The following is a 23216-nucleotide window of genomic DNA, read 5'->3' on the forward strand; positions in this document are numbered from 1 at the left end:
AGGTCTACTAACCAAAACATTTACCCTTGCACATTTTACACTAAAATTATAATGTTAATAAAACATGTGAGGCAGATATGCATTGCATTGGTTTATAACTATACCAATAGTATCTTAATATATACAAATAAAATTATATTTTGTTGTAATATAAATAAAACGTGTCTTCTTATTAGGAAAATTTAAATGATTACATATTTAGTATAATTTATTAAAGAAAATGATTGACCAATAGCCAATCTTTTAATCTTTAGTGAAAAAGAAAACAAGAATGCGAACAAAAATTTAAAAATATATTTTTTTTTAAGAAAAAAGGGGACACGGACGTAGTTTTTAATTGTTGACGTCATATCCGGCTTCCTGATCCGCGACCGTGCGTAAAACATCCATGGCCAAAACACAGCAGAGATGATGGATAAACTCCGTGAAATGCCATCGCTACCGTCTCTAACATAGATCAGACTGCAAGATTAGGGCTAAAAACGTAAACCAGCTATGGACGATACGTGGGATTTTGAGTTTCTGTCGCGAATAGCAGACAGCTGTTTATCCTTTCTCTCTGAGTTTGTGGAGGACTGGCTTGCTAACGACATGCGAGTATCTATATTTAAAATTCTTCTTAGCTGGCTAATATTTAGCCTGATTGCTATCCATTTTGCTTGGAAAGTATACGGGAATACAGTAAACGACATGTATTACCGACAGGGTAAGTTTGTGTCTTGTTTCAGACTATAGTACTACGAAAGCTAGCTGATTATGAATGTTGTGCTTTCTGTGTAACTGCAGTAGACTATATTTATTGACGTGTAATATGCTCACTCAACAGGAACCGGCCAGAATGGAGGTACACCTGACACAGCCTCTCACCTGGGTGGATGGTAGGTGTCTGAATAGTCTATTGTTTGTTTCATAAAAAGCCAGTATTGTGCTTGTAGTGCACAAAACAGTTACATAAGGGGTGAAAGGACTGCATTTGTTTTTATGTAATATCTAAATTTATGCTCACCATTTCATCTTTTAGGGACAGTGCTGCTGGGGATACACCGAAAGATCATCGGGATTAAGAGGACAATAAATTAAACTTGTTGTTTATTAGGCAACCATTGTCATCGATTCCGAGGCTGATGAAGCATACAATTCCAAATGGACTTTGATTTTTTTATGCAGGAATATAATTTCTGTACATTCCAAACTGGACAAATCTGGATCTGTAAAGCTTGTTGGAAAACATTACAAAAATGTTCAAATAAAAGTTATTGTATTATAAATTCTGTTCATTACGATGATTAGGATTTTATTTTTGTCAAAATACATTGCATACAAAAATACAGCATGTCTCCAATATGCAACATCTCATAATATATACAATTCTGACATAATTGTATCAGTGTTTATTTTACATTGAATATGAATGTTACACATCATAGGCTGTGATTCCAATACAGTATAGTGAGTTGAAATGTCAGTTGTTTATTAAATGTTAATAGGAGGTGATGGAATAAGTAGCACATGTACATCCATTACATTGGTACAAGTTAGACCTGGCACTAGTAAGCGCTGTCCAGATGACAGTTTAGAGAAGAAAGTGAAAGAATCATTGTTGTCAAGGAAGCCGTTTATGTCCAGCCCCTGTGTTGTAGCCTCTTCACATAAACCTGCATCAGTTACTGCTCCTGCTGCTTCTGTTGGTCCATCCTGTCCATCAGTCCCACCACTCAAAAATACCGGGCCTTTTGGTGGGAGATCCATGCCTTGTAACTCCACTGCCACTCGCAATGCCAACTCCTGGTTACGCCCTCCTTTTCCTTTGCCTTTTAGTTCTACTGTGGGTTCACCTCCAGCTAAAAGACACGTGGCCCCCCATCCTTCTGATCTACTCTCATCCAAAACCTTCATCGTACGACATAAATCCCAGGTCTCAACTCCAACATCAGGGCCTAGTCGTAGCAATTCTGCAGCTATCTCTGGAGGAGGCTCTTTTTGCGAGCAAGCAAACTGAGCTAGCAGACCGTAAAGACGAGAGACAAGTTTCACATCCCCACTCACTCCTAGAAACAGGACAACAGGGCGAAATCCTAACTCTCTAGCCCGCCGCCCAGCCGAGGTGAGGGCGATGCTGTTTGAACCAATCACAGCATTGATAACACATGCTTCTTGTGCACCTTCTAATTGTTTCTTATCCCATCTAGGGCCCGGTTTCCCAAGAACCTCCTTTACTGAGACTGGTACAGAGTCTAACAAATTATAACGTTCAAGAACTGACAAGACTTCTTCGTGCCATATTTCTGTCTGAACTGTTGGGCCACTGGCTATCAAATCTAGCGGATCACCAATTACATCAGATAATATAAGAGCCACCACCTGCATAGAGAATAACTCATCAGTTTGGTACACAAAAGCTATGTATTTAGATTATATTTTTAATTGTTACCTGGGCTGGGTGAGCAAAATGAGCAAGTCCTCCGCCTTTTAAAAGAGAAAGGGCCCGCCGCACAGTGTTCAGTTCTTGTATAGTGGCTCCAGCGCCTGCCAGTCTTCGAGTAACGTCCAGTTTCTCTTGCAAGGAAATTGGCGGAACGGGTGAAGGCAAAAGAGCAGAACCGCCGCCTATGTAGTGATGATATTGACAAGTATAATTTTGACATTAAAATGGTAGTAGGTATATAAGAATTTAAGAATACCTGATATAAGTACGAGCAGCAGGTCCTTCTCTGTTAGTCCCGAAGCAAGTTCCTTGATCTTTTCAGCAGCTTTTTGGGCATCCCCATCTGGCAAATTGTGTTTGGCTCCTTCAATGATTTCAATACTACTGTTTTCTTTTAATAATAGATGGCTGTTACAGGAGAAAGAACATTTAATATAGTATGCACGGATTAAAAAAAAAGTATTAATGGACTTACTTTTTCCCATGTTGTCGTAGACTCTCCTGGATGCCATGAGGTACACTTATGACTCCTTTGACTAAATGATCAGACAAAATCCTCTCTGCCTCAGCAGCCATTCCCAACACAGCTTTTCCAAAACCAACTAAGTGCAGATTATTTTTCAGTCTTAGTTTGTGTCCATCAATAGTAATTACATCTTCTTCACGCTCTATACTCTGGCGCACCACAGTGTCTGGTTGCACAGCCCTCACAGCTGTTGCAAACACCTCTCGTGCTCTAGAGTCCAGTGACATTTTAGAGAATAGAGGTTTTCTCCTTTCAACAAGAGCAAGTAGTGGCTTTGGCCGGAAAAAAGACAGAACACGCGCCATCAGAGTTACTAAGTCTGAGCTGGAACTGCCTAGGAAAATTAAGACAATACAATTATAACAATATATTAACTGATTTCACTTTTGTTGTCAATGTATTCAATTTATATTTTGAAATAAAGAAAAAACTACAAACATATAATTGTTTAAATGTTAATGAAATATTTCAAGTAACAAATACACATTCAAAGACCATTTCAAAATTGCACAACCTTACACCAAAGTGAAGTCTTTTTCAATGGGATTCAATATTATGTAAATAGAAGATTTACAGTGTGCATATACAGCCAGTTCTACAGCCTACCTGCGAAGACTGAAAAAAGAAAATGGAAACTAACACTGTGTCCAGCACCACAGCAGTGAGGGCAAAAATCTGACCAGAGATTCACTAGAGCTGTGTACGGTGTGTGTAATCATTGACTCAGATAGGCTAAAGGACTAGAGGTAGGTTTGTGCAATATAAAGTGCAATGTACACTGCCTGGCCAAAAAAAAGTTGCCACCAAAAAAAAAGGTCACACCCTCTAATATTTGGTCGGACAGCCTTTAGCTTTGATTACGGCACACATTCTCTGTGGTATTGTTTCAATTTCACTTCTGCAATATCACAAGATTTATTTCCATCCAGTGCTGCATTAATTTTTCACCAAGATGTTGCATTGATGCTGGTCGAGTCTGACGCTGCACAAAGCTTCTCCAGCACATCCCAAAGATTCTCAATGGGGTTAAGGTCTGAACTCTGTGGTGGACAATCAATGTGTGAAAATGACGTCTCATGCTCCTGAACCACTCTGTCACAATTTGAGCCCGATGAATCCTGGCATTATCATCTTGGAATATGCCAACAGGGAAGAAAAAAATCCATTGATGGAATAACCTGGTCATTCAGTATATTCAGGCGTCTGCTGACCTCAGGTGGCGACTTTTTTTGGCCAGGCACTGTACATGAATGTTTCGCGTTTGCACATAACACATCGCAATTAATAGTATCAAATCTATCAAGTAGGTTAATTATTAAGTTGGTCTGATACAGATAGATCTTGTTATGTTATATCAAATGTGTTATACAACAAATAATACTTTCGGGTCGAGTTTTGTTAAGACAAACATAGACCTACCTGTAAACCCAAAAGCACCATTCGTGACTTCTTCACTTCTTCTTTACACATGATCCGGGTCTGCTGGGGTAAAACACAGATCAACAAAATACTAAAACACACACAATAAAGAAAGTTCTATGTTTCAAAATAGACAAAACACTTTATTGAATATTGCCATCGAACTTGGTTAGTAGAAACATTACTCGGGTTTTTCCTATACCAGAATTGTAGAAGACAAATTCAATTCTGTATGTGCTGTTCTAAAAATAAATCTCGTATTCAGAAGTGAAATGAATCCTTACTTCTTGCGCTCGTGACTTCCATGTAAACAAACCAAGTCTCGCGATATATCTCCAGCTCTCACGTTGTTTGGGAGCGACGTAGACGCGCGTCGCCTCTTGGTGGAGAAGGCGGTACTTTCTCGAAAAACCGTGGACAAGAAGTAGTAAAAGCGGGGTTTTCAGTGTTTTTTAAGTTATAAGTCGGACAAACTACCGTTATTCATAATCTTAGTTCACATATCACGACATAAAAACCTTAATTACCCTCCATAAACGCGTTTTATTAGCATTTGCCTCAGCTACAACAGAGGCCAACATGAAGCTGACGGACAATGTGCTGCGGAGTTTCAGGGTTGCTAAAGTGTTCCGAGAAAACTCAGACAAAATTAACTGTTTTGATTTTAGTTCAAACGGTGAAACTATTATATCCAGTAGCGACGATGATTCTCTAGTGCTGTACGACTGCCAAGAGGGAAAGTAAGACTTGCCTTTGACCTTTTCTCCTTTTGATTATATTATTAGCTTGTGGATGCTAACTAGCTAGGCCGTGCTAACTGCGTATGTCTACCAGGAATGAATGAAATGCTATCGGATCTTTATGTTTTGCCTTAATTTTACCTTCTATAAGCATGTTTTCAGACCACTGAGCGGCCCTGTGAGTTGAAATCCTAATTTGTCTCCTCTCTTTTGTTTTCCCATGCAATCTCCATAATGGCAGACCCAAGAGGACACTTTACAGTAAAAAATACGGGGTTGATCTCATCAGGTACACCCATGCAGCTAACACAGTGGTCTACAGCTCTAACAAAATTGATGGTGAGTTTATTTTTTTAATTTCTGTTTTTAAAAACTATTACTTGGTTCTGTTTTGATTAGAGGGTGTGGTCGTGGACAATATAGCCTATGTACCATGGGTTTGCCACTCCTTAAAGGTGTAAAGTCCACTAACATCTTAAACAATGCCACGTTCTCCTCTGTCGAAAGCTTCAAAATGAGGCCATTCTCAAAATCTGGAGACTCATTGTGTTTTATAGTGTGCTGGATACGTTTGTGTGCCTTTTGTGGTCTATCGATTTGTGCTGCTACAATGTGGAAGACCTTTTTATTCCACTGATTATGAACTTGCACTGAAGAGCTCTCTTTGGGCTGAGGTAGTTGTTTGTACAGTTTGGTGGGTCTGTGATTCTGCCCCATACAGGAGCTAACTGTACAAGTGACTGCCTTGCTCACGGATGAGTGCAATCGTCTAACTGTTTCATCTATGTTAAAAATGTAATAAAGTATTTTTGTGCTTCATAATTGTGTATAATGAGTGAGTTACATTTTGATTTGTTTTTTTGAAGATACAATCCGATACCTGTCGCTTCATGATAACAAATACATAAGATATTTTCCTGGGCATAATAAAAGGTGAGGATTGTTTCAAACTTTATATTAAAGCTGTTTTTGACATTGCATTTGCTGACACATTTTCTTATTTCTAGAGTAACGTCCTTGTCCATGTCTCCTGTGGATGACACGTTTATATCCGGTTCATTAGATAAAACTATTAGACTATGGGATCTGCGATCACCAAATTGTCAAGTAAGCAATTTTATTATAATTTAATGGATCATATTTCTTGTGATAAAGCAAACTAATTCATTGCAATGAAATCTGTATCAATAATTTGGATACAGGTGACACACTAACTCCTTGACCATATTTGCATTTCTTTTCTTAGGGCTTGATGCATCTACAGGGCAAGCCGGTCTGTTCCTTTGACCCAGAGGGCCTAATTTTTGCAGCAGGAATAAATTCAGAAATGGTGAAACTTTATGACCTTCGCTCATTTGACAAGGTACATTTTTCACTTTTCAGATGTTTGTTAAAAATCATAGTAATCATTGTAACTATATTCAACTCAACCAGCGGTCAAATATGTTACCAATTAGTTATTATTGTAACTTGAGCAGTATCCCTGTGCCTTTAAGAATATCAGGCTGTGAGACTGACCCTGGTTCAGTCAGTTTCTGATTGTAAATTGCCCCAGAATGTATTTTGCAACACAGATATTGCTTAATACACGATTTCTCAATGTGTGTAAGCTACATTCTGCATTATTTGTTTCAGGGTCCATTTGCTACTTTTAAACTTCAATATGAGCGAACATGTGAGTGGACCGGACTTAAGTTCAGTAATGATGGGAAACTAATTCTTCTCTCCACAAACGGAGGAGCCCTGCGCATCCTTGATGCTTTCAAGGGCGCTGTACTACATTCATTTGGGGTAAGGAGATTTTTTTTTTGTGTGCTTTCATTACACAGGCATCCAAGTTTATTTGTGTCTTTTATATATCTACCTGTAGGGCTACAACAATGGTAAAGGTGTAACACTGGAAGCATCCTTCACTCCGGATTCACAGTTTGTTATGATAGGTAAGTGGACACTGCTTTGTGCTTGTTATAGAGTCTTGTCTATGAAGAAATCTAGACAAATGCACATTTAGGCCTGTCACAATAAATACTAATACTAATTGGAGAGTTCAATCTATGGTAGATGGAACAGTTATTTTTGGGAGTCAGTATTTATTGTGGGAGCTTTTTCAGAATCAGTTTTATTGCCATTGTCAGTGACAAAATTCAAACTGGGAACATGCTTCAGTGTTATGGTGCGGTATTAGAATGATGAAAGAATAATAATATAAACTATGATAAAATAAAAAATAAGGTCATGCATTAAAGTGAGGTACTAGTGGGAAAATTTTAGTTATTTTCCTGTACTGTAAGATTTGAGCTGTGGAAGGTTGAGTTATGAACTTCTATGACTCATAGATACAAATTATCTAAGCATTCTGTAACTTAATTTATTGCAGGTTTTTTTTATTTTTTTATTAATATTGCACATTTGGATTTTATTTTTGGATAATTCAATTGGTTTTGTTTCAATATTATCATTTATATCTTCTGTATTTACTTAAGCAATATATTCTACTTCAAATTTGTTATCGTGGCAGGCGTATGCACTGCAGCCTTAAAACATGCTCTCCCTGATTGGTCAAACTGTAACGTCAGCTTTATGAACTAAAACCAAAAGTAAACATACATGTTATTGTGCATTTATTTTCGTTTTTTAAAATTCTAATTATGAATAAATCATGAATACAAGTAGAAGAATACAAGTAGAATCTATACTGTTTATTTTATATTTTATGTATATTTTGATGTTGACATTATGCTCAGAAATGGGGCTCAAATCAAAGGTGTTACTGTATATGGTACAATACTTAACATCCATACTTGAATCTATTGCATCAAGTAGATTTGATTTCAGAGTGATTGTTTGAATAAGATCAGGTATGGGAAACACTGGAAATTGAACACAAGCAATAATGCTGATTATTTGTAAGAAAGTGTTTTATAATGTCCAGTTGATTGAAATATATGTTTTGTTTTTTCAAGGTTCAGAGGATGGAAAGATCCATGTGTGGAACGCAGAGAGTGGGATGAAGGTGGCTCTTTTAGACGGGAAGCATACGGGACCCATCACCTGTTTGCAGTTCAACCCAAAGTTCATGACGTTTGCAAGCGCCTGCTCCAACATGGTGAGAATTAGAAACATGCAGGATAGTGAGTTTTATCATACACTAAACATGGGTAGATAATAATTTTAATATTTGTTTTATTTCTAGGCATTTTGGCTCCCAACCATTGATGACTAAGGACTGAGATGTTCATAAAGGCCTGATATGACCGAGTGTGACCAGAAGGAGGCAGTGTGGCAAATGTTTAATTATGTAAATATGTTAGTTCAAAATACTTTTTCATGTTGGTTGTTTTTTATATTTTTATTTAACATTAAATGTCTTTGTAAATAGTTGGGCATTTTGTGTCTCTTTTTATATACAGTAGTTATATTCTTAATATAGTATCACCTAATTGCCTCTACCTTTGTGAGGCCAGGCTTTATTTACAGCCTTGGGTTCCAGCTTTGAAATTTATCTGCACAAGTTGCAAAATATAGGTTATGAAAATGTTTGAGTTGACATTAGGTACTGTAATTAATCCTCTCAAAAACAAGTTACACAATGAGTTGAAATAGCGAGAAACTACAAGGGACAGGATACGCTGACAATTGTCTTTAGATTAATATAAATTAAAAATGTTTGAATTTAAAAATTCCAGTGATGTCTTTGTATGGTACTTTTGACCCATTTAGTTGCTATTTTGGCCTTCAGTTCCTGTACATGTGACAAGTGTGTGTAAACACTTTGACCTTGAAGTTGTTGTGAGGAGGATTTATCTTTTTAGTGACCACACGTGAGCCGGATGATTGAGTGTTGTCTATAAATATTTTGTTGCATTAGTTAGTGATAATCAGGGGAAACAATCTGAGCAGTTGAGCACTAGTTGTAGCAGTGAGATAAATTTGTATTGATGAGGAGTCATTTTTAAATCATAGGTTATACTGGGTTGAGGTTGCTACATATGGCATAAAATGATGATATATTATTTTTAGTGACACCGAAGTCATCATCTTAGATGTTGGCTATAAAAAATAGCCTTGTGTTATCGGGAGAGTTTTCCTACTGAGTCACAGGGAAATAGACAAAATGAAAATGGTTACATACCATAAAGTAAATTACAAAGTTAGTTCACTCAAAACACATTTCTTGGTGTCAATACATAAATTACATATTTTCTAATATACCTATTATATAGGCCTATACCAATTGAATGTCAAAGTTAACTTTAAACCTTTTTAACCTTGTTTATAGATGTCAAAAGGGATAATTGGAAAATGGAAAAACAAATTCAACCACTGACGTCTTTGGCAATAGGGCCTACATAACTGTTTATTTTGGTCAAGAGTGATTTCCAAACAGTCCTTCTGATGATGAAAAGTCTTAATGGATGTACCAAAAACCAATGTGAAGTCTATATTATTACTGTTATAGATGATACTAAAATCACAATGAAATAATCCAGACAAAATCAAACCATGAACTCCTTTCTGGGGACAATATAGAGCACCTGACATTGTTACATTGCTCCTTTTGAAGCCTGTCCCCTCCTCTTCTCGTGCATGGGACCTGTTGTTATGGGATGGGGGGTTGTGGGGGGTTGTGGGGGGTTTACAGCCCCCGTACCCATGGCTGGACAGTCAGAGAGGGCTAATTTTGGTGGAGGTGATCAAGTTGCCTCTCAGGGCATATGATCCTGTCCCAGTTACTTGCATGATGTCCCTTCTGGAAGTGTCATACAGTTCTAGAGAGAGCAAGCAGACTGAACAACCTACTTCCTCCTAGCCACAACTTTACAGTTTAAGATTTTAACTTTCTATTTGGGACTTTACTGTTGATTTTTTGTTTGGATTAGATATTGCGATTATTTTTCTTTCATATTTTTGTATTAGTTGTTTTGTGGGGGAGGAACGAACCACAGTCCCACCATGTTCCTTGCGCTGGTGGTGACGCCAGAACTGAGGGAGTTCCTGGCCCGGGCTAGAGGGGGAGCAGTGCGCCTCATCAAAGTCTGCATCCAGGATGGTGAGTCAGAGCCAGAACATAAATGTTGGATTTATGTGCTTTTCGGGGACATTCATTTCCTAGAGAGTGATCCTAACCTTAATCATAGTCCTATTTGCCTAACCCAACCTATGCCCAAACTTAAATGATGTTGTTGATCTAATATTAAAGTATTTGTGTCATTGGGGACCTAATTTAGGCCCTCATGATGTGAGTGTGTACAGAGTTTAGTCCCCACAATGTGATAAATAAAAGGAGAAATGTCTGTGTTGCAATTCACAGCTGTGTTCACACTTGTCCTTGGTTTGTCTCAGTTTAGTCTGGGTCTAGCGCTGGTTTTGTCCTGATCTAGTGCCAGTTTGTGGTTTGTGTGCAAGTGTGAACGCACCCTTTTCAACACATTCAAAGTGACGTTAAATACAAGTCATCTACCACAAGAGATCCCAAATCTTTCAGACAGGGACCCAACCCTTAACTCACAATACAAAAAAAAATAAGGTTGATCGCTGCAGAACATTGGGATGGTTAAAATCTTAACACGTTTCTATATAATGTGATCAAAATTAATGTTTAAGCTTGAGATAAGTGTACAACCCCAGATAACTCAGCCTGGTTTGGTATATGACTAAAAGACACATTACAAAATAAACCCAGAACTAAACAAAGATTAACAACTTAAAGGTACAAAACTAAAGCACTAAACTGGCTCTAATTTCAACTTGATCAGACCCACTTAAGTCATTGTACGTCATTTTAAGTATTGGAAGAGATCACAGTTGAGCGCTAGTGCAATCACGATGAATGAATTGTTTAAAATAAATATAAACAGAAATCATATTGTGTGCACTGAGTTTTCCAAAAGAGGTTGCGTGAAACAGGACAGTTGATATCAAACCAATGCCAAAATCTTAGACAAAACACTGCACTTTCACAGAGAGATTAATTGCCGTGATGACTGCTTTAGTACCAGGTCAATTACCGTATGACCTCTTTGTTAGTCACAGTCAGATACACCTCGAGCGTAGTTGTTTATTAGCTTGAGTTGAGAATCTTCGAGGAAATCAAGGTAGAGTGAGATGTGTGTCACTGCTCCTAGAAGCGGTCAGTAAGCCAGTGTCACTTTTTTAGAGAGATGACTGATGCTTCAATGGTTGTTTACATCCGGCTATGGGACTCTGACCTGATCCATATGAGTCACTATATGATTAACGACTTAACCTTTCCGGTCAGTACATAGTGAGGGCATCTGCTCTCATCGTGTTAAATATTCAAGCTGGAATTTCGATGGATGTTATGCCAGGCGTGCTGGGACAGAGCCGGACTGTCCCATAGCGGTAGAGGCGCAGGCTTTGATGATGGTGACATGTGACGTGACAAGATTGAGGGCTGCTTTTCAGTGTCAAGATGAAACGTGAACCAGTGTTGATTTCATCACCGCAGTGGTCTCTCAGTTTACTGTCTCTATCTTCTCAGAGTATTGTGGGCCTGTCCCAGCGGTCTGCAGAACTTTAACAAGCCAAGCCGGAAAATGGAGAGATGGCTTTATAAATACTGCTATAATGTACATGTATAGGGTCAGGACCTCAAAGTGAAGAATGTTGTTGAATGAGGTGGAACACAGAGGGACAGACTCGGGCAATTTAAGTTCATAGATAATAACTGGGTTCATATGTATTTAAGGCTTTATCATACATTAACACAGAGATTGGAATAGCAAAAGGTCTCTATATATAACAACCCAAAAAGCCAGTACACACAAAGAGTTTTGATTTCATTACAAGAAAAAATATGATCATGTTTTCTTTGCAAATCTCATTTCTCAGTTTGACATTTTCTAAATAAGTGGGGTCTGAATGACAGTGCAGGACAACCAAAAGAGAGTTAATACTGCTCTTAATTAACTCAAGTTTAAAGACTGGACTTGGTAAAGGCCAAAATAAACTATATAAACTAGGTCGTAACCAAGACTAGACCTATAGGTAAATCAGGTCAAAAGATTATATCAGGTTAAAGAACAACGAAGTGGTTGAATCCAAAGATAAACCAGGTCTAAACCAGGTCTAAACCGGGTCTAAACCAGGTCTAAATCAGGTCTAAACCGGGTCTAAACCAGGTCTAAACCAGGTCTAAACCGGGTCTAAACCAGGTCTAAATCAGGTCTAAACCAGGTCTAAATCAGGTCTAAACCAGGTCTAAACCAGGTCTAAACCAGGTCTAAACCAGGTCTAAATCAGGTCTAAACCGGGTCTAAACCGGGTCTAAACCAGGTCTAAACCAGGTCTATACCAGAGTTAAAATGAGACTAAACCAGGACTAAGAAGTGATTAAACCAAGAACGAAAAATATGTTAAACAAAACTAAACCAGGACTAAAATGTTTGTAACCCGGTATAAACCAAGACTACACCAGGTTCCTACCAGGTTAGAACAGGAAAAACAAGACTAAAGGTCTAAATCAGGTTCAAATCTGGCCCAAACCAGGTGTAAGCTCAGATGGGTGGCCAATATTTGATGCAGTTATAGCTATTAGGAACAAAACTTGAACTGCAATAAACAGCTTATTGGCACCTATTCTTAAAACAACATTAACTTAACATTAAGAACTGACAATAACCACTTGATTCAAACACAGAGGGTCATAACTTGTATTGAAAAGAATAGCCAGTGGAAAATATGGCATGAGTGAGCTGGTAGAGGAGGAATGTGTCAGAGCCCAGAATAGCAGCAGCCCCGAGAGGTACTGGGAAATCCCCCGGCCCTACAAGGACACTGGGGGCTTTGTGCAATATTTGTCCAAAAACATGTCCGCGTAATTATGTTGATGTTTCCATTTTCCCATAAGTCCAAGATTATTTTTCTGGTAAGGTTAAACCACTCTTTAGGAAAATGAGAGGCAGCAAACACAGGAGTGATGATGTAAAGGCGGCACTGCTAATTTTATGAGAAACAAAAATTAAATCAAATAAACACCGTGCTGTTTACCCATTAATAAAATATGACAGAATATCTATTTTTTATTTTGGCAAGAAAATATATCTCGAATTATTTAGTTAACTATGTAATTTATGATATAAGAATTCTGCTGTTCTATGCACATATTTATTTTATTATCAGAATACAAATACTACAATAAGGTTATAGAATCAAATATCAGTTTTTTTTGCTTCAGGGGTTTCAAGCTACAGCAACTGTCCTCTATGGTCGTAGCAATTAAACAATTTAAATCAAAATATTATGTCTTTTGAATGGGGAAAGGTCCTCTAGGTCCTTCAAATCAGGAAGGAATTGTTTGTCTCATGAATAAGAACTTAATATATACTCAGTGATCATTTTACATTAATCTTAGTACTAAAAAGCTAATCAAATTTAAGCTATATATTTTGTATTTGTAATGTCATGTTATGTGTAAAGCAAACATTTTTATATTAACTGCTTTTGAGTTTCTTTTTCTTTAAAAAACTACTGTAAACAAGTATTGCACAAGCTTAACTTAACTATTATGAATTTTAGTTAGTCCTCTCCTGAAGTGTTAAATTAGGTCACACTTGTATTGAGAGTATCACCGTGTTGTCCCTGTGCAGTTTACAATGACACATAAACCCCGAGCTCCAGCTGAGAGGCTGAATCTGCTGTACAGGCAGTACTTATGTAGGACACTCATATTTGCCCAGAGCCTGCAAAGGGTATTTAGCACTTAGGTTTATATGGAGTATAGTCGATAGCATTGTACAATATGTGAAAATGCAATATTTAAACTAAAATGCTTAGTCAAATGTGTCAAAATCAATCAATCTTACCCAATACAAGTCACAACCTATTTTCATGATTTTGTTAGGCACCATTTTGAGGACTTATTACCATTAAAGATTTGCTATTTTGCTTAATTTCTTGTCACTGTGAAACCCATGGATAAGCATAATAAATTATTCACTGCAAATGTTAAAATTCACACAATCTGACTATAAACTTGGCCTCTCATTCACTCAAACTCTACATATAAGAAGAAGACAAAATACGTTTTCTAAGCATAATATCTCACCCTCTAATTAATTATCCTCGGCATCATCACCATTGTCCAGACCCCATAGAAAGACATCTCCTAATGTCATCTAACCTATCCATGGACTATTGCAATGGGTCTGAATGTCAATATGCTGTTCACTAAAGCGTTTTTCACATTCTCTTCTGCTGTCTCCCATAAAAATGTCCCATAAAAGCAAATTATATTACATCGCTTTTCTCTTCTGATGAAATTCTGTTGTACTTGATGCTGATTTGGTCCTGTCTGATTTCAGAGCAGCTTGTCCTGGGGGCTTACAGAGAGCCAGAGCAGAGCTGGGACCAGGACTATGACCACTTCCTGCTCCCCCTCCTTGACAACCAAGAACCCAGCTACTTCCTGTATCGCCTTGACTCCCAAAATGCACTGGGCTACGAGTGGATCTTTATCTCCTGGTCCCCGGATCAATCTCCAGTATGACTCAAAGGATAATAGTTCAGCAACATTACATTAATTACACTCTGCTTAATGCAATTCAAATATAACGCCATGTATAAGGCAGATTCCTTACAATCAGGAAACAGAAATGAAATATTCCATGAAAAATTAAAATTACTTTTCCTTAACAGTTTGGGTAAACAAAATAAATAAATTGCAAAACTCACCAATTATGTTATTATCTGTTTCAACAATTACACAGTGAGAGCTCTATTAAAAATTATTACTATTATTATTATCTCATTAAAAATAATTTGTCCCACTAGGCAAGAGATCAAATAATAAGCAGAAATAAAATAAATAAATTGTACCATGGCCAGTATAATTTCAAATCTGCTGTGTAATGAAAACACTGGCTGCAGTTAAATGTACAGTCAAAATCAGATTATTTACAGATTTCTGGAGATATAAGGTTCTAAAAAAAAAAAAATGGAAACCGCAAAGTCATCTAATTTCTTTCTGATCCCTGTCCCTCTGATTACTCACATCAGATTTTGCAATTTGCATCTGAAACATAGTCACTGTTTAGGCTACATTTCTCTTTCTTCTCTGAATATTAAACCTTGCTTCACTCTATTTGGTCCTGTATTATGGGATGACTAACTATGTTTACATTCACACGAAAACCCTGATCATTATCTGATTTCTGGTAATTAAAATGATTCCGATGTGAGTAATCTGATCTCTTTTTGAATGTCCACACCTGTGCAGGTTTTCACTTGGAAAATTATGTAAATAAAAAAGGGCTAATGTCACAAAGTTAAAAATGAAGGAGACTGAAAGAGTCATTTAAACAGCATACAATCGTTACTCATTTGTGCATATAAACACACAAAAATCAGAGCTAATTATTGGGTTATCTGATTATTATAGTGTAGTGTCTTATAGAGTATTTTTTACCGGCCATGTAAGTGTGCCCCATGTTAGAGAAACATCTTTCAGGGTGTGTTTTCTATATTTATAGTATCAGTATCAGTAGTATCAGCTACTTCGAATTTCAGTTCAATTCATTCTTTTCATGTTCTCCTCATTATTAGCTGCCAGAGTCTGTGCAGTTTCCACAACACAGTTCTTGCTCTGGTGTTTACAGGTCAAACAGAAGATGCTCTACGCTGCCACCCGTGCCACCGTCAAGAAGGAGTTTGGTGGAGGCCACGTGAAATACGAGCTTTTTGGTACAGCCGAGGTACAAGCACTTTCACACGTACTTTTACACCTGTTCATGATAAATCAGGACTAAACTAAACCAGAGCTAAACCAGGACTAAATCAGGACCAAACCAGCACAAAACCTGGATTAAACTAGGACTGAACCAGGATTTAAACTAGGACTAAATCAGGACCAAACCACCACTAACCCAGAACTAAACCAGGACTAAAACAGAACCAAATGAGCACTTAACCTGAACTAAACCAGAGCTAAACAAGGACTAAACCAGCACTAAACCAGGCCTAAACCAGAGCTAAACACGGACTAAAGAAGGATTAAACAAGGACTAAACCAGAGCTAAACTAGGACTAAACCAGCACTAAACCAGGACTAAACCAGAGCTAAACAACAGAGACTAAAGCAGGACTAAACCAAAACCAACCCAGCACTAAACCAGGGCTAAACCAGGGCTAAACCAGAGCTAAACAAGGACTAAACCAGCACTAAACCAGAGCTAAACAAGGACTAAAGCAGGATTAAACCAGGACTAAACCAGAGCTAAACAGAGACTAAAGCAGGACTAAACCAAAACCAAACCAGCACTAAACCAGGGCTAAACCAGGGTTAAATCAGTACCAAACCAGCACTAAACCTGAACTAAACCAGAGCTAAACAAGGAATAAACCAGGGCTAAACCAGGGCTAAACCAGGGCTAAACCAGAAGTAAACTAGGAATCAAGAGAAATAGACTAAGTGCCTCCATTAATCAACTAAATGTGGAAATGACATGGCACTGGCAAAAGCTCAGGATCTTGCGTAAGAACAACTATGCATGCGAAGAAGCACCAATAAACAGGATCCTCATAATTGAAAAGGCAGATTTAACTGTTCAGTCACTCCCAAAACTCCAGCTAACATTTCACACCTCAGCCACTGTGATGTTATACACATCAACCCTTTGATAGATATATATAGATAAAAAAAAACATAATAAAGTAATTATTTTCAAAAAATCATAGATTAAGACACCACTGAATGTTTGACAGAAACACTAGATAAAGCCCCCGCCTAAACTAGGTCTAACCAGTATAGACTATAAGACTATAGACCAGTAATATAGGACTAAACCAGGACTAAACCAGAGCCCAAACCAACACAAACCAAACAATACTGGTCTAAACCAGGAAAGTAAGGCCTAAACTAATGAGAACTTGAACCAACACAACTCACATCAGGCCAGTTTACAAAACTCCTCCAGTAGTAAGAATGACAGTATTTTTCAGCACCCTGCATTCTATAAAACACCTGAATAAAAGCTGGAGACAAGCAAGTGGCAGAACCCAAAACCAGGTCTAAACCAGGTCTAAAATGGGTATCAACACAAAGTACTTTAGTTAACCCATGCTTATGCTTGTATAAAGGTGCTCTTGTTTTTCTCACTTTCAGGAGGATGTGTGCTTGCTCGGATACCAGCACCATGTGATGTCATGCTCTGGTCCTGCTCCTCTCACCGTGGCCGAACAGGAACTGCAGAGGATCAAAATCACAGAGGTCAGGGGTCATGGCTGCTTTAAGCCTTTGCCCATAGTTACTGTACTGCTCATCCAGTTTAATCTCTTATGTGTTTTGTATTTTTCAGGGCAGAGTTAAACAGGTATGTTGAGCTAAGAGCGTCTTTATTCTTGTATTTTCAGTTATTACTGTTTGGGCTTGAGTGTGACTTGAGCCTCTCCGAGCAACTACAGGTCTACGTAAAAATGAGAAATTGTGTAGTTAAACACATATTTTGAGCAGATGCAATGCGTGCAGACCAACCAAACCAACCAAAACCGCTTTTGAAATAGTTCAGTCAGTTCAAATAGTTCAGCTTTATTCAAGCAGAAGTAAACAGTAAAGACACTCACTCAAAATGAATGAGCCTATTTATGAGCCTATTTAAATATATTATGTCACTTTGTCCAACACATTAGTAAAATGTCAATGAACATTTCAAATATATCATCTTAAAATCTAAATTATTATTTAGTTTAATCTAAACATAAAATTGTGTTTTTTCAATAGAATATACAGAATCAGAATATACAGTATAAACATAAATGTATAAAAAGCACAATATTTAAAAAGTAGTATAACTAAAATATGATTCATTTACATGCATCATCTTCCAATGGTGTAAAGTTATGGATTGTTTTGCTCCAGAGTAATTTTTCCACGAATGTTGTTAACATGTTATATTTTGCTTTCATGTTAAAACTTTCCTGACCTTTACACTTTGCTGTGTTGCGTTTGGTCACATATGTGTGTGGTGTACTTTTATGTTGCATGTACAAACTTCTACTCCATTTGGACATTGTGTTCTTGAATTCAATGAAATGTCCAGTCCACTCTGAATGCTCTGTGTCTCCTTACTGCCCTCTGTAGGTGAAAGCAGAGATCAGCATGGACATAAAGCAAACACTTCAGGGCTTGGCTTTTCCTCTGCAGGAGTCTGCAAAGAGGGCACTGCACCTTCTGTCACTAAAACGTGTGAATTACATACAGCTGGTGAGTCTGCTATTGTTCAGCTTCCTGGAACATTTGGTCTTTCCAAGTAGTATTTATCAGGAAGTTAATCTGCACTAATCCAAATGCCAAATCTAAATCAAGGGATAAAATAACGATTAACCTAGAAAAATGTCTTAAAAGAAATGACAAGAGTGGTGAAATTGACCTAATCCAGATCTAACATGAACAAATACAAAAAACATCTTATTTTTACAAATACATGAGATTTAGCCCTTGTCTGTTGGATCACATCACATTTCTCTAGTTCACCAATGCTTCTTTCAAAATTCCTAAATCATTCCAAAATGTCATATAAATACTAATGAAAAATGTGATACTCAGCACCAATTGACGTCAGCATGATATCAACACAAAATAACAGTTTATAACACTACCATGTGTTACACTAGTTACACTGAATATTCAAAAACTACAAGAATGGTCTAATCTTGTCCTATTGATCTGATTTTCGGTATCAATACTTGTTCAAATGACTAGACTCGATACTAGTCTTAATTTAGTATTGATTTGTATCTGTATTTGTATATTTTTATACCAGTCTACACAAAAAATATGTGGTTTTCTAAGATATTCCCTGAATCTGTGGTTTAGTAATGATGTGGCCTTTGTTCCACCCTCTCAAACTCTAAAATCTGCTTCTAAGAAAATGTTGCTCTCTTATCCAGTTCATGTACTGAGAATGTGGTTTCAGCATTTCATATTATTCACCCATTAAACAGGAGGTTGGTGTATACTGCCCTTGGGCAAAACACAACACCTGCTCTGTCTCCTGTACTTATGACTAAATGTGTGAGGGAGTGCACTCAACACACTGTGGGGATTGAAGTTCCCTTTGCTATTAGATAAATAGCATGACCTAAAGTTAAATTATGATAAACTTTAGATTGAAGGTGCTCTATGGAATTTTTCTGGGAGAGAGTCTGCCATGGAGATGTTATTGCTTCGCCTTGAATTTTTCACAGTATGGCTTTCAACTCATCGGTTTTGTGTTTTTATTGCAAAAAAAAAAACCTAGATTGAAAGGTGCAGGTCTGGCCTCTCCACAGTTCTGACCTGTAACTTGGCCTTGTGGTGCCAGATGCAGGTGTATGCCAAATAACATCCCCATGGAGACGAACAGGTAGCTGGCCCTCCACGTGAAAGGTTATATAGTGGATCTTTCACGTTAGGATACAGGTTAAGAAATAGTGCAAATAGTACTTATGGTTATGACAACAATGTAAGTCCTAAAGTCCTTAAGATGTGAATGTAAGTCTATGCAAATATCCACAGCCTGAAAACTCAATGAATGCGTTTATGTGAATATGTGAGACAATAGATGGAAATTACCCGCAGCAATCCAGCGTGTTTACTTTGCCTTTTCAATTCTTCAATTCTGTTAACTTGTCAGGGATTCGAGGAATGTGATCTCTGTTTTTCTAGGAATTAATATTGGGGTTTTTTTCCACTCCAGCGGTTGGACATAGAGAAGGAGACAATCGAACTGGTGCACTCCAATCCAACAGAAATCCGAGACCTGCCCCGAAGAGTTCCTAAAGACACTCCCAGATATCACTTCTTCCTTTACAAACACTGCCACGAAGGAGACCAACTAGAGTCCATCGGTACGTAGGCAAACCTATTCCATGAATTACGGATTAAACAAATCATACAATGAGAGGCCTCTGTTAACAGTTCATATCCTCTTTCCTGCAGTGTTTATTTACTCAATGCCCGGGTACAGCTGCAGCATCAAAGAGCGCATGCTGTATTCAAGCTGCAAAAGCCGGCTACTGGAAGATGTGGAGAAAGACTATCATTTGGAAATAGCAAAAAAGGTATAAAAATATACTTAAAGAAACAGTGAAATTTGTACCTGTTGTATTCTCACTTTTCACCACTAGATGCTGTCTACGTTATTCTGTCTGATCGTGTGCCAGATTCACCATCTGCCCTTTACTGGTGAAAAAATAAATAAATTACTGATAGTAGCTTTAAGTCAATAATAATGCAATGTGGGTAGAAGACAGTGTAGAACTTCAATAGCAGCAATGTAACTTGTAATTATCAAACAACTTGCAAAAGTATTATTTTCTTGAGATTAATGTTTCTTCTGCTCATTGCAATAAAGTCTCAACCACAAGACTTTGTACTAAACTAAACTTCAACCATATCTACAAGTAATATTTAGGGACCATAAGTATAGCAAAATAACGACGAGAAGGGCATTAGAATAGAACAGTAGTAGTTTGGTGTTTGCGTTTTGTTTTTGTTTTCCACCATCTTGTTGCACCAATTGGCACTAGTCTGAACAGAACAAGCACTAAATATGAGACTACAGTATTATACTTGTTATCTTTGTCTTATTACCTATAATGTTTTCTTTACTTTTTCTAGCCAAACCATAATTCACTTCTCCCTGTTGCAGTACTGGTTCAAACCTCAACTATATTTACTAGTACTACATATGCCAGATTGGGAACCATATGCCAGATTAACAATAGCGAATAACTTTAACTTTTCCATAACCTTCCATAACCTTTTCTTCAGTTGCATTAAAGTGTGATAACTACTGATTCAACCCAATACGAGTTTGTGTAAAAAGCCTCAACTAAATCAACTAGTGCTACAATGTTTGTGGACTATAGGTGTACTTGAAAAACAACATGAGTATGATCAATCAAATATGAACAATGTGAAACTAAATCCTCACACATATTACCTTTGCCTTAACCTTTTTCTTGACAAACCACATTTCACGTCTTCCTGTTGTTGAGTCACACTGTGCCTGTTTGAACTTGCAGCTGGAGATCGATGATGGTGATGAGCTGACAGAGGAGTTCCTGTACGACGAGGTCCATCCAAAACAGCACGCCCATAAACAGGCCTTCGCCAAACCGCGAGGTCCTGCGGGCAAACGGGGCCATAAACGCCTCATCAGGGGGACGGGAGATACTATTCAGAACAGTTAGAGGCAGAATGAACCTGCTCAGATGGGCTGTGTTCATGTCACAGACGAGGAGTGTGTAAAAATCCCTAATGGTGTAGAAATGTGAATACCACTTTATAATAACACCTGAATTAGCCCGAATGAAGCACGAACATAGACTTAATAATTCATGATGAACAAATACTCTATTGAGAATGATTCATGCTTAGTAACTAGTTAATTAAGGGGTTAAGGTTTTAAAAAAGTCTGAAAGTACCAGATTTCTTCCTGTATTTGAGGAAAATGTGTCTTGCTCCAGTACAGATATCGCGGATAAGCAGCTCTTGAGGTCAAAATAAGGCTGCTGCTGCTCGCTGTCTGCATCTAATTATAAAATATTTCATTGTCCAATAATAAGGAATAAGGAATTTGCATGCTAGTTGTTGTTAGCTCTCAGTATAAGTCCACTCTGTTCTCTGAAAGTTGTGAAAAGCTCTTATAAACTCATCGCGGTGAGTAATTTGGATGCTCAGATTGCGTAAGGTAAGTGAGAAATAACTTCTGCAAACTGTTTAAAATCAACTAGTTCTGTTTTTAACATTTAAAAAAAATATCTGTAGTATCAGGTACAGTGCCTTTAATAAATGCATGATTCATAAATGAAGTCTTTGTTCATGCTTTATCCTGGTTATTCAAAGTTCAAAGGAGACTTTGAACTTTGTGCCAGTTTTAAGTTTTGCCAATAAGCCTCTCTGTTGAAAAAATAAGCATAAATCAGATCAAAACATCCTATTATTGATAGCAGTTTATTTATTTACAAAACTGTAACTGTCCTCACCTCATCTCTATTGAAAACTATGGGCTCTTTAGAAAACTGTCACATGAACACAGCCTGTTAGTCTCTTGGCCCAGCGCTAACCCCAAACCTTGAGTTGATTTGATTTCCTCGTTGTACAGACCACAGCAAAGACTTGAAATATGGCATAATGTTATTGTTCAATTACTGTCATCTTTTTTCTGTTATCTCAAATCATAGTGCTTCATTTCATCTAATGTTTTCATCTAAGAATATGACAGAGTGTGAAAAAGCTGCTGTTTTATTCATGTGTTTGCACTGACTTGTTGCAAAGACAATTGTATTCATTTCATGTTTTGAGTCAAAGTTTTTTATTAATATTTGTAAAAAACTGAAAAATGAAATGACAAATAAACTTATTTTTACTGTGGTATTACAGTGTTTGTCGCTTGTTTTTAAATGACAATAAAAATCTAACAAAATATTATCATTTGTAAATGTGATAAGATTAAAGCCCCGTCCACTTTGGTCTTTGCCTTTTTCTTTGTGGTGGTTAAATGAAAATCCCTTTCATTTCAATTGAGAATTTGGGAAAAGCTTTGCCACTAAAATATGATATAAAGTAGGTTCATTTCTGTAAAATGCTTATGTGCAACAAGTCAACACTGCACTGATTCTCTGGGAGGCTTTAAATGGGCAGCCCCTTTGCAAAATAACTCAGCTTGAATATTCACTACGGCGCCCACGGCAACGGCCAGAATAACGTGAATACAACCTTCTCGAAGGAGATGTTATTGTTTTGCCAGGAATGTAACATGCATTAAACCTCTCTATCTTCATGGACACAACAAGGTGACATCATCAAGCCAAGTTACAGGTCAGATCTGTGGAGAGAAGAGCACAATCAGTAACAATAAATACTAAATAAATATATTTTGTAATGCCATATGGTGCAACACTCCAGGTAAAGAAATAATATCTCCATGGAGAAAAGCAAGTGACAGACCCCCCACAAATAGGGAAAGTTACACAGTACACCTTTAAATGTTGTTCAAAGTATAATCACCTCAAGTGAGATGTTATCTTGTTATTGTTTTATTATTGTTCCTATTGTTCTTAGACATGATTGTATAATTAATATGATAAATATGTAACATGTCTC

At 37.4% G+C, this 23216-nt stretch overlaps 4 protein-coding genes across 8 annotated transcripts; 3 read left to right on the plus strand and 1 right to left on the minus strand.

The window, feature by feature from the left end:
• The first annotated feature begins 351 nt into the window (after window positions 1–351).
• tcta (T cell leukemia translocation altered) lies at window positions 352–1093 on the plus strand. The gene is made up of 3 exons (XM_033967192.2): window positions 352–706; window positions 827–878; window positions 1022–1093. The coding sequence occupies exons 1-3, from the start codon at window positions 496–498 to the stop codon at window positions 1062–1064; spliced, it is 306 nt and encodes a 101-aa protein (XP_033823083.1). The 5' UTR covers window positions 352–495; the 3' UTR covers window positions 1065–1093.
• Window positions 1094–1418: 325 nt separating this feature from the next.
• Window positions 1419–4694, minus strand: glyctk (glycerate kinase). 4 transcript variants are annotated; one of them, XM_055221877.1, is made up of 6 exons: window positions 4655–4694; window positions 4371–4430; window positions 2901–3285; window positions 2682–2833; window positions 2432–2607; window positions 1419–2361 (listed from the first exon to the last, which is right to left on the minus strand). In XM_055221877.1, the coding sequence occupies exons 3-6, from the start codon at window positions 3254–3256 to the stop codon at window positions 1474–1476; spliced, it is 1572 nt and encodes a 523-aa protein (XP_055077852.1). In that variant the 5' UTR covers window positions 3257–3285; window positions 4371–4430; window positions 4655–4694; the 3' UTR covers window positions 1419–1473. The 4 variants fall into 4 exon arrangements, with proteins under 4 accessions (XP_055077852.1, XP_033823078.1, XP_055077854.1 ...); XM_033967187.2 differs by having other exon boundaries at window positions 4371–4433; window positions 4655–4677; XM_055221879.1 differs by lacking the exons at window positions 4371–4430; window positions 4655–4694 and having other exon boundaries at window positions 2901–3027; window positions 3110–3206.
• Window positions 4695–4725: 31 nt separating this feature from the next.
• wdr82 (WD repeat domain 82) lies at window positions 4726–8491 on the plus strand. The gene is made up of 9 exons (XM_033967190.2): window positions 4726–5110; window positions 5352–5449; window positions 5977–6043; window positions 6118–6217; window positions 6357–6473; window positions 6746–6901; window positions 6981–7050; window positions 8074–8216; window positions 8304–8491. Exons 1-9 carry the CDS (start codon window positions 4950–4952, stop codon window positions 8331–8333), a joined length of 942 nt encoding a protein of 313 aa, XP_033823081.1. The 5' UTR covers window positions 4726–4949; the 3' UTR covers window positions 8334–8491.
• A 1329-nt stretch (window positions 8492–9820) lies between these two features.
• Window positions 9821–22490, plus strand: LOC117371488 (twinfilin-2). Of its 2 annotated transcripts, XM_033967188.2 has the most exons (9): window positions 9822–10160; window positions 14434–14612; window positions 15727–15822; window positions 17232–17336; window positions 17425–17439; window positions 18207–18329; window positions 19804–19954; window positions 20046–20167; window positions 21134–22490. In XM_033967188.2, exons 1-9 carry the CDS (start codon window positions 10064–10066, stop codon window positions 21299–21301), a joined length of 1056 nt encoding a protein of 351 aa, XP_033823079.1. In that variant the 5' UTR covers window positions 9822–10063; the 3' UTR covers window positions 21302–22490. The 2 variants fall into 2 exon arrangements, with proteins under 2 accessions (XP_055077583.1, XP_033823079.1); XM_055221608.1 differs by lacking the exon at window positions 17425–17439 and having other exon boundaries at window positions 9821–10160.
• The last annotated feature ends 726 nt before the right edge of the window (window positions 22491–23216 follow it).

This window comes from Periophthalmus magnuspinnatus, chromosome 5 (assembly GCF_009829125.3).
Source record: "Periophthalmus magnuspinnatus isolate fPerMag1 chromosome 5, fPerMag1.2.pri, whole genome shotgun sequence".
Lineage (NCBI taxonomy): Eukaryota > Metazoa > Chordata > Actinopteri > Gobiiformes > Gobiidae > Periophthalmus > Periophthalmus magnuspinnatus.

Bases quoted from the DNA above. Each gene is read 5' to 3' on its own strand.
- glyctk (XM_055221877.1), bottom strand. From the start codon at position 3,256: ATGGCGCGTGTTCTGTCTTTTTTCCGGCCAAAGCCACTACTTGCTCTT. The intron at 2,834-2,900 runs GTAAGTCCATTA...CTCCTGTAACAG, and splicing joins CTACGACAACATGGGAAAAA to CCATCTATTATTAAAAGAAA. The intron at 2,362-2,431 runs GTAACAATTAAA...TTCTCTATGCAG, and splicing joins ATTTTGCTCACCCAGCCCAG to GTGGTGGCTCTTATATTATC.
- LOC117371488 (XM_033967188.2), top strand. From the start codon at position 10,064: ATGTTCCTTGCGCTGGTGGTGACGCCAGAACTGAGGGAGTTCCTGGCC. The intron at 15,823-17,231 runs GTACAAGCACTT...TCTCACTTTCAG, and splicing joins AGCTTTTTGGTACAGCCGAG to GAGGATGTGTGCTTGCTCGG. The intron at 19,955-20,045 runs GTACGTAGGCAA...TCTTTCCTGCAG, and splicing joins AGACCAACTAGAGTCCATCG to TGTTTATTTACTCAATGCCC.
- tcta (XM_033967192.2), top strand. From the start codon at position 496: ATGGACGATACGTGGGATTTTGAGTTTCTGTCGCGAATAGCAGACAGC. The intron at 707-826 runs GTAAGTTTGTGT...CTCACTCAACAG, and splicing joins CGACATGTATTACCGACAGG to GAACCGGCCAGAATGGAGGT. The intron at 879-1,021 runs GTAGGTGTCTGA...TTCATCTTTTAG, and splicing joins GCCTCTCACCTGGGTGGATG to GGACAGTGCTGCTGGGGATA.
- wdr82 (XM_033967190.2), top strand. From the start codon at position 4,950: ATGAAGCTGACGGACAATGTGCTGCGGAGTTTCAGGGTTGCTAAAGTG. The intron at 5,111-5,351 runs GTAAGACTTGCC...CCATAATGGCAG, and splicing joins TACGACTGCCAAGAGGGAAA to ACCCAAGAGGACACTTTACA. The intron at 6,218-6,356 runs GTAAGCAATTTT...TTCTTTTCTTAG, and splicing joins TGCGATCACCAAATTGTCAA to GGCTTGATGCATCTACAGGG.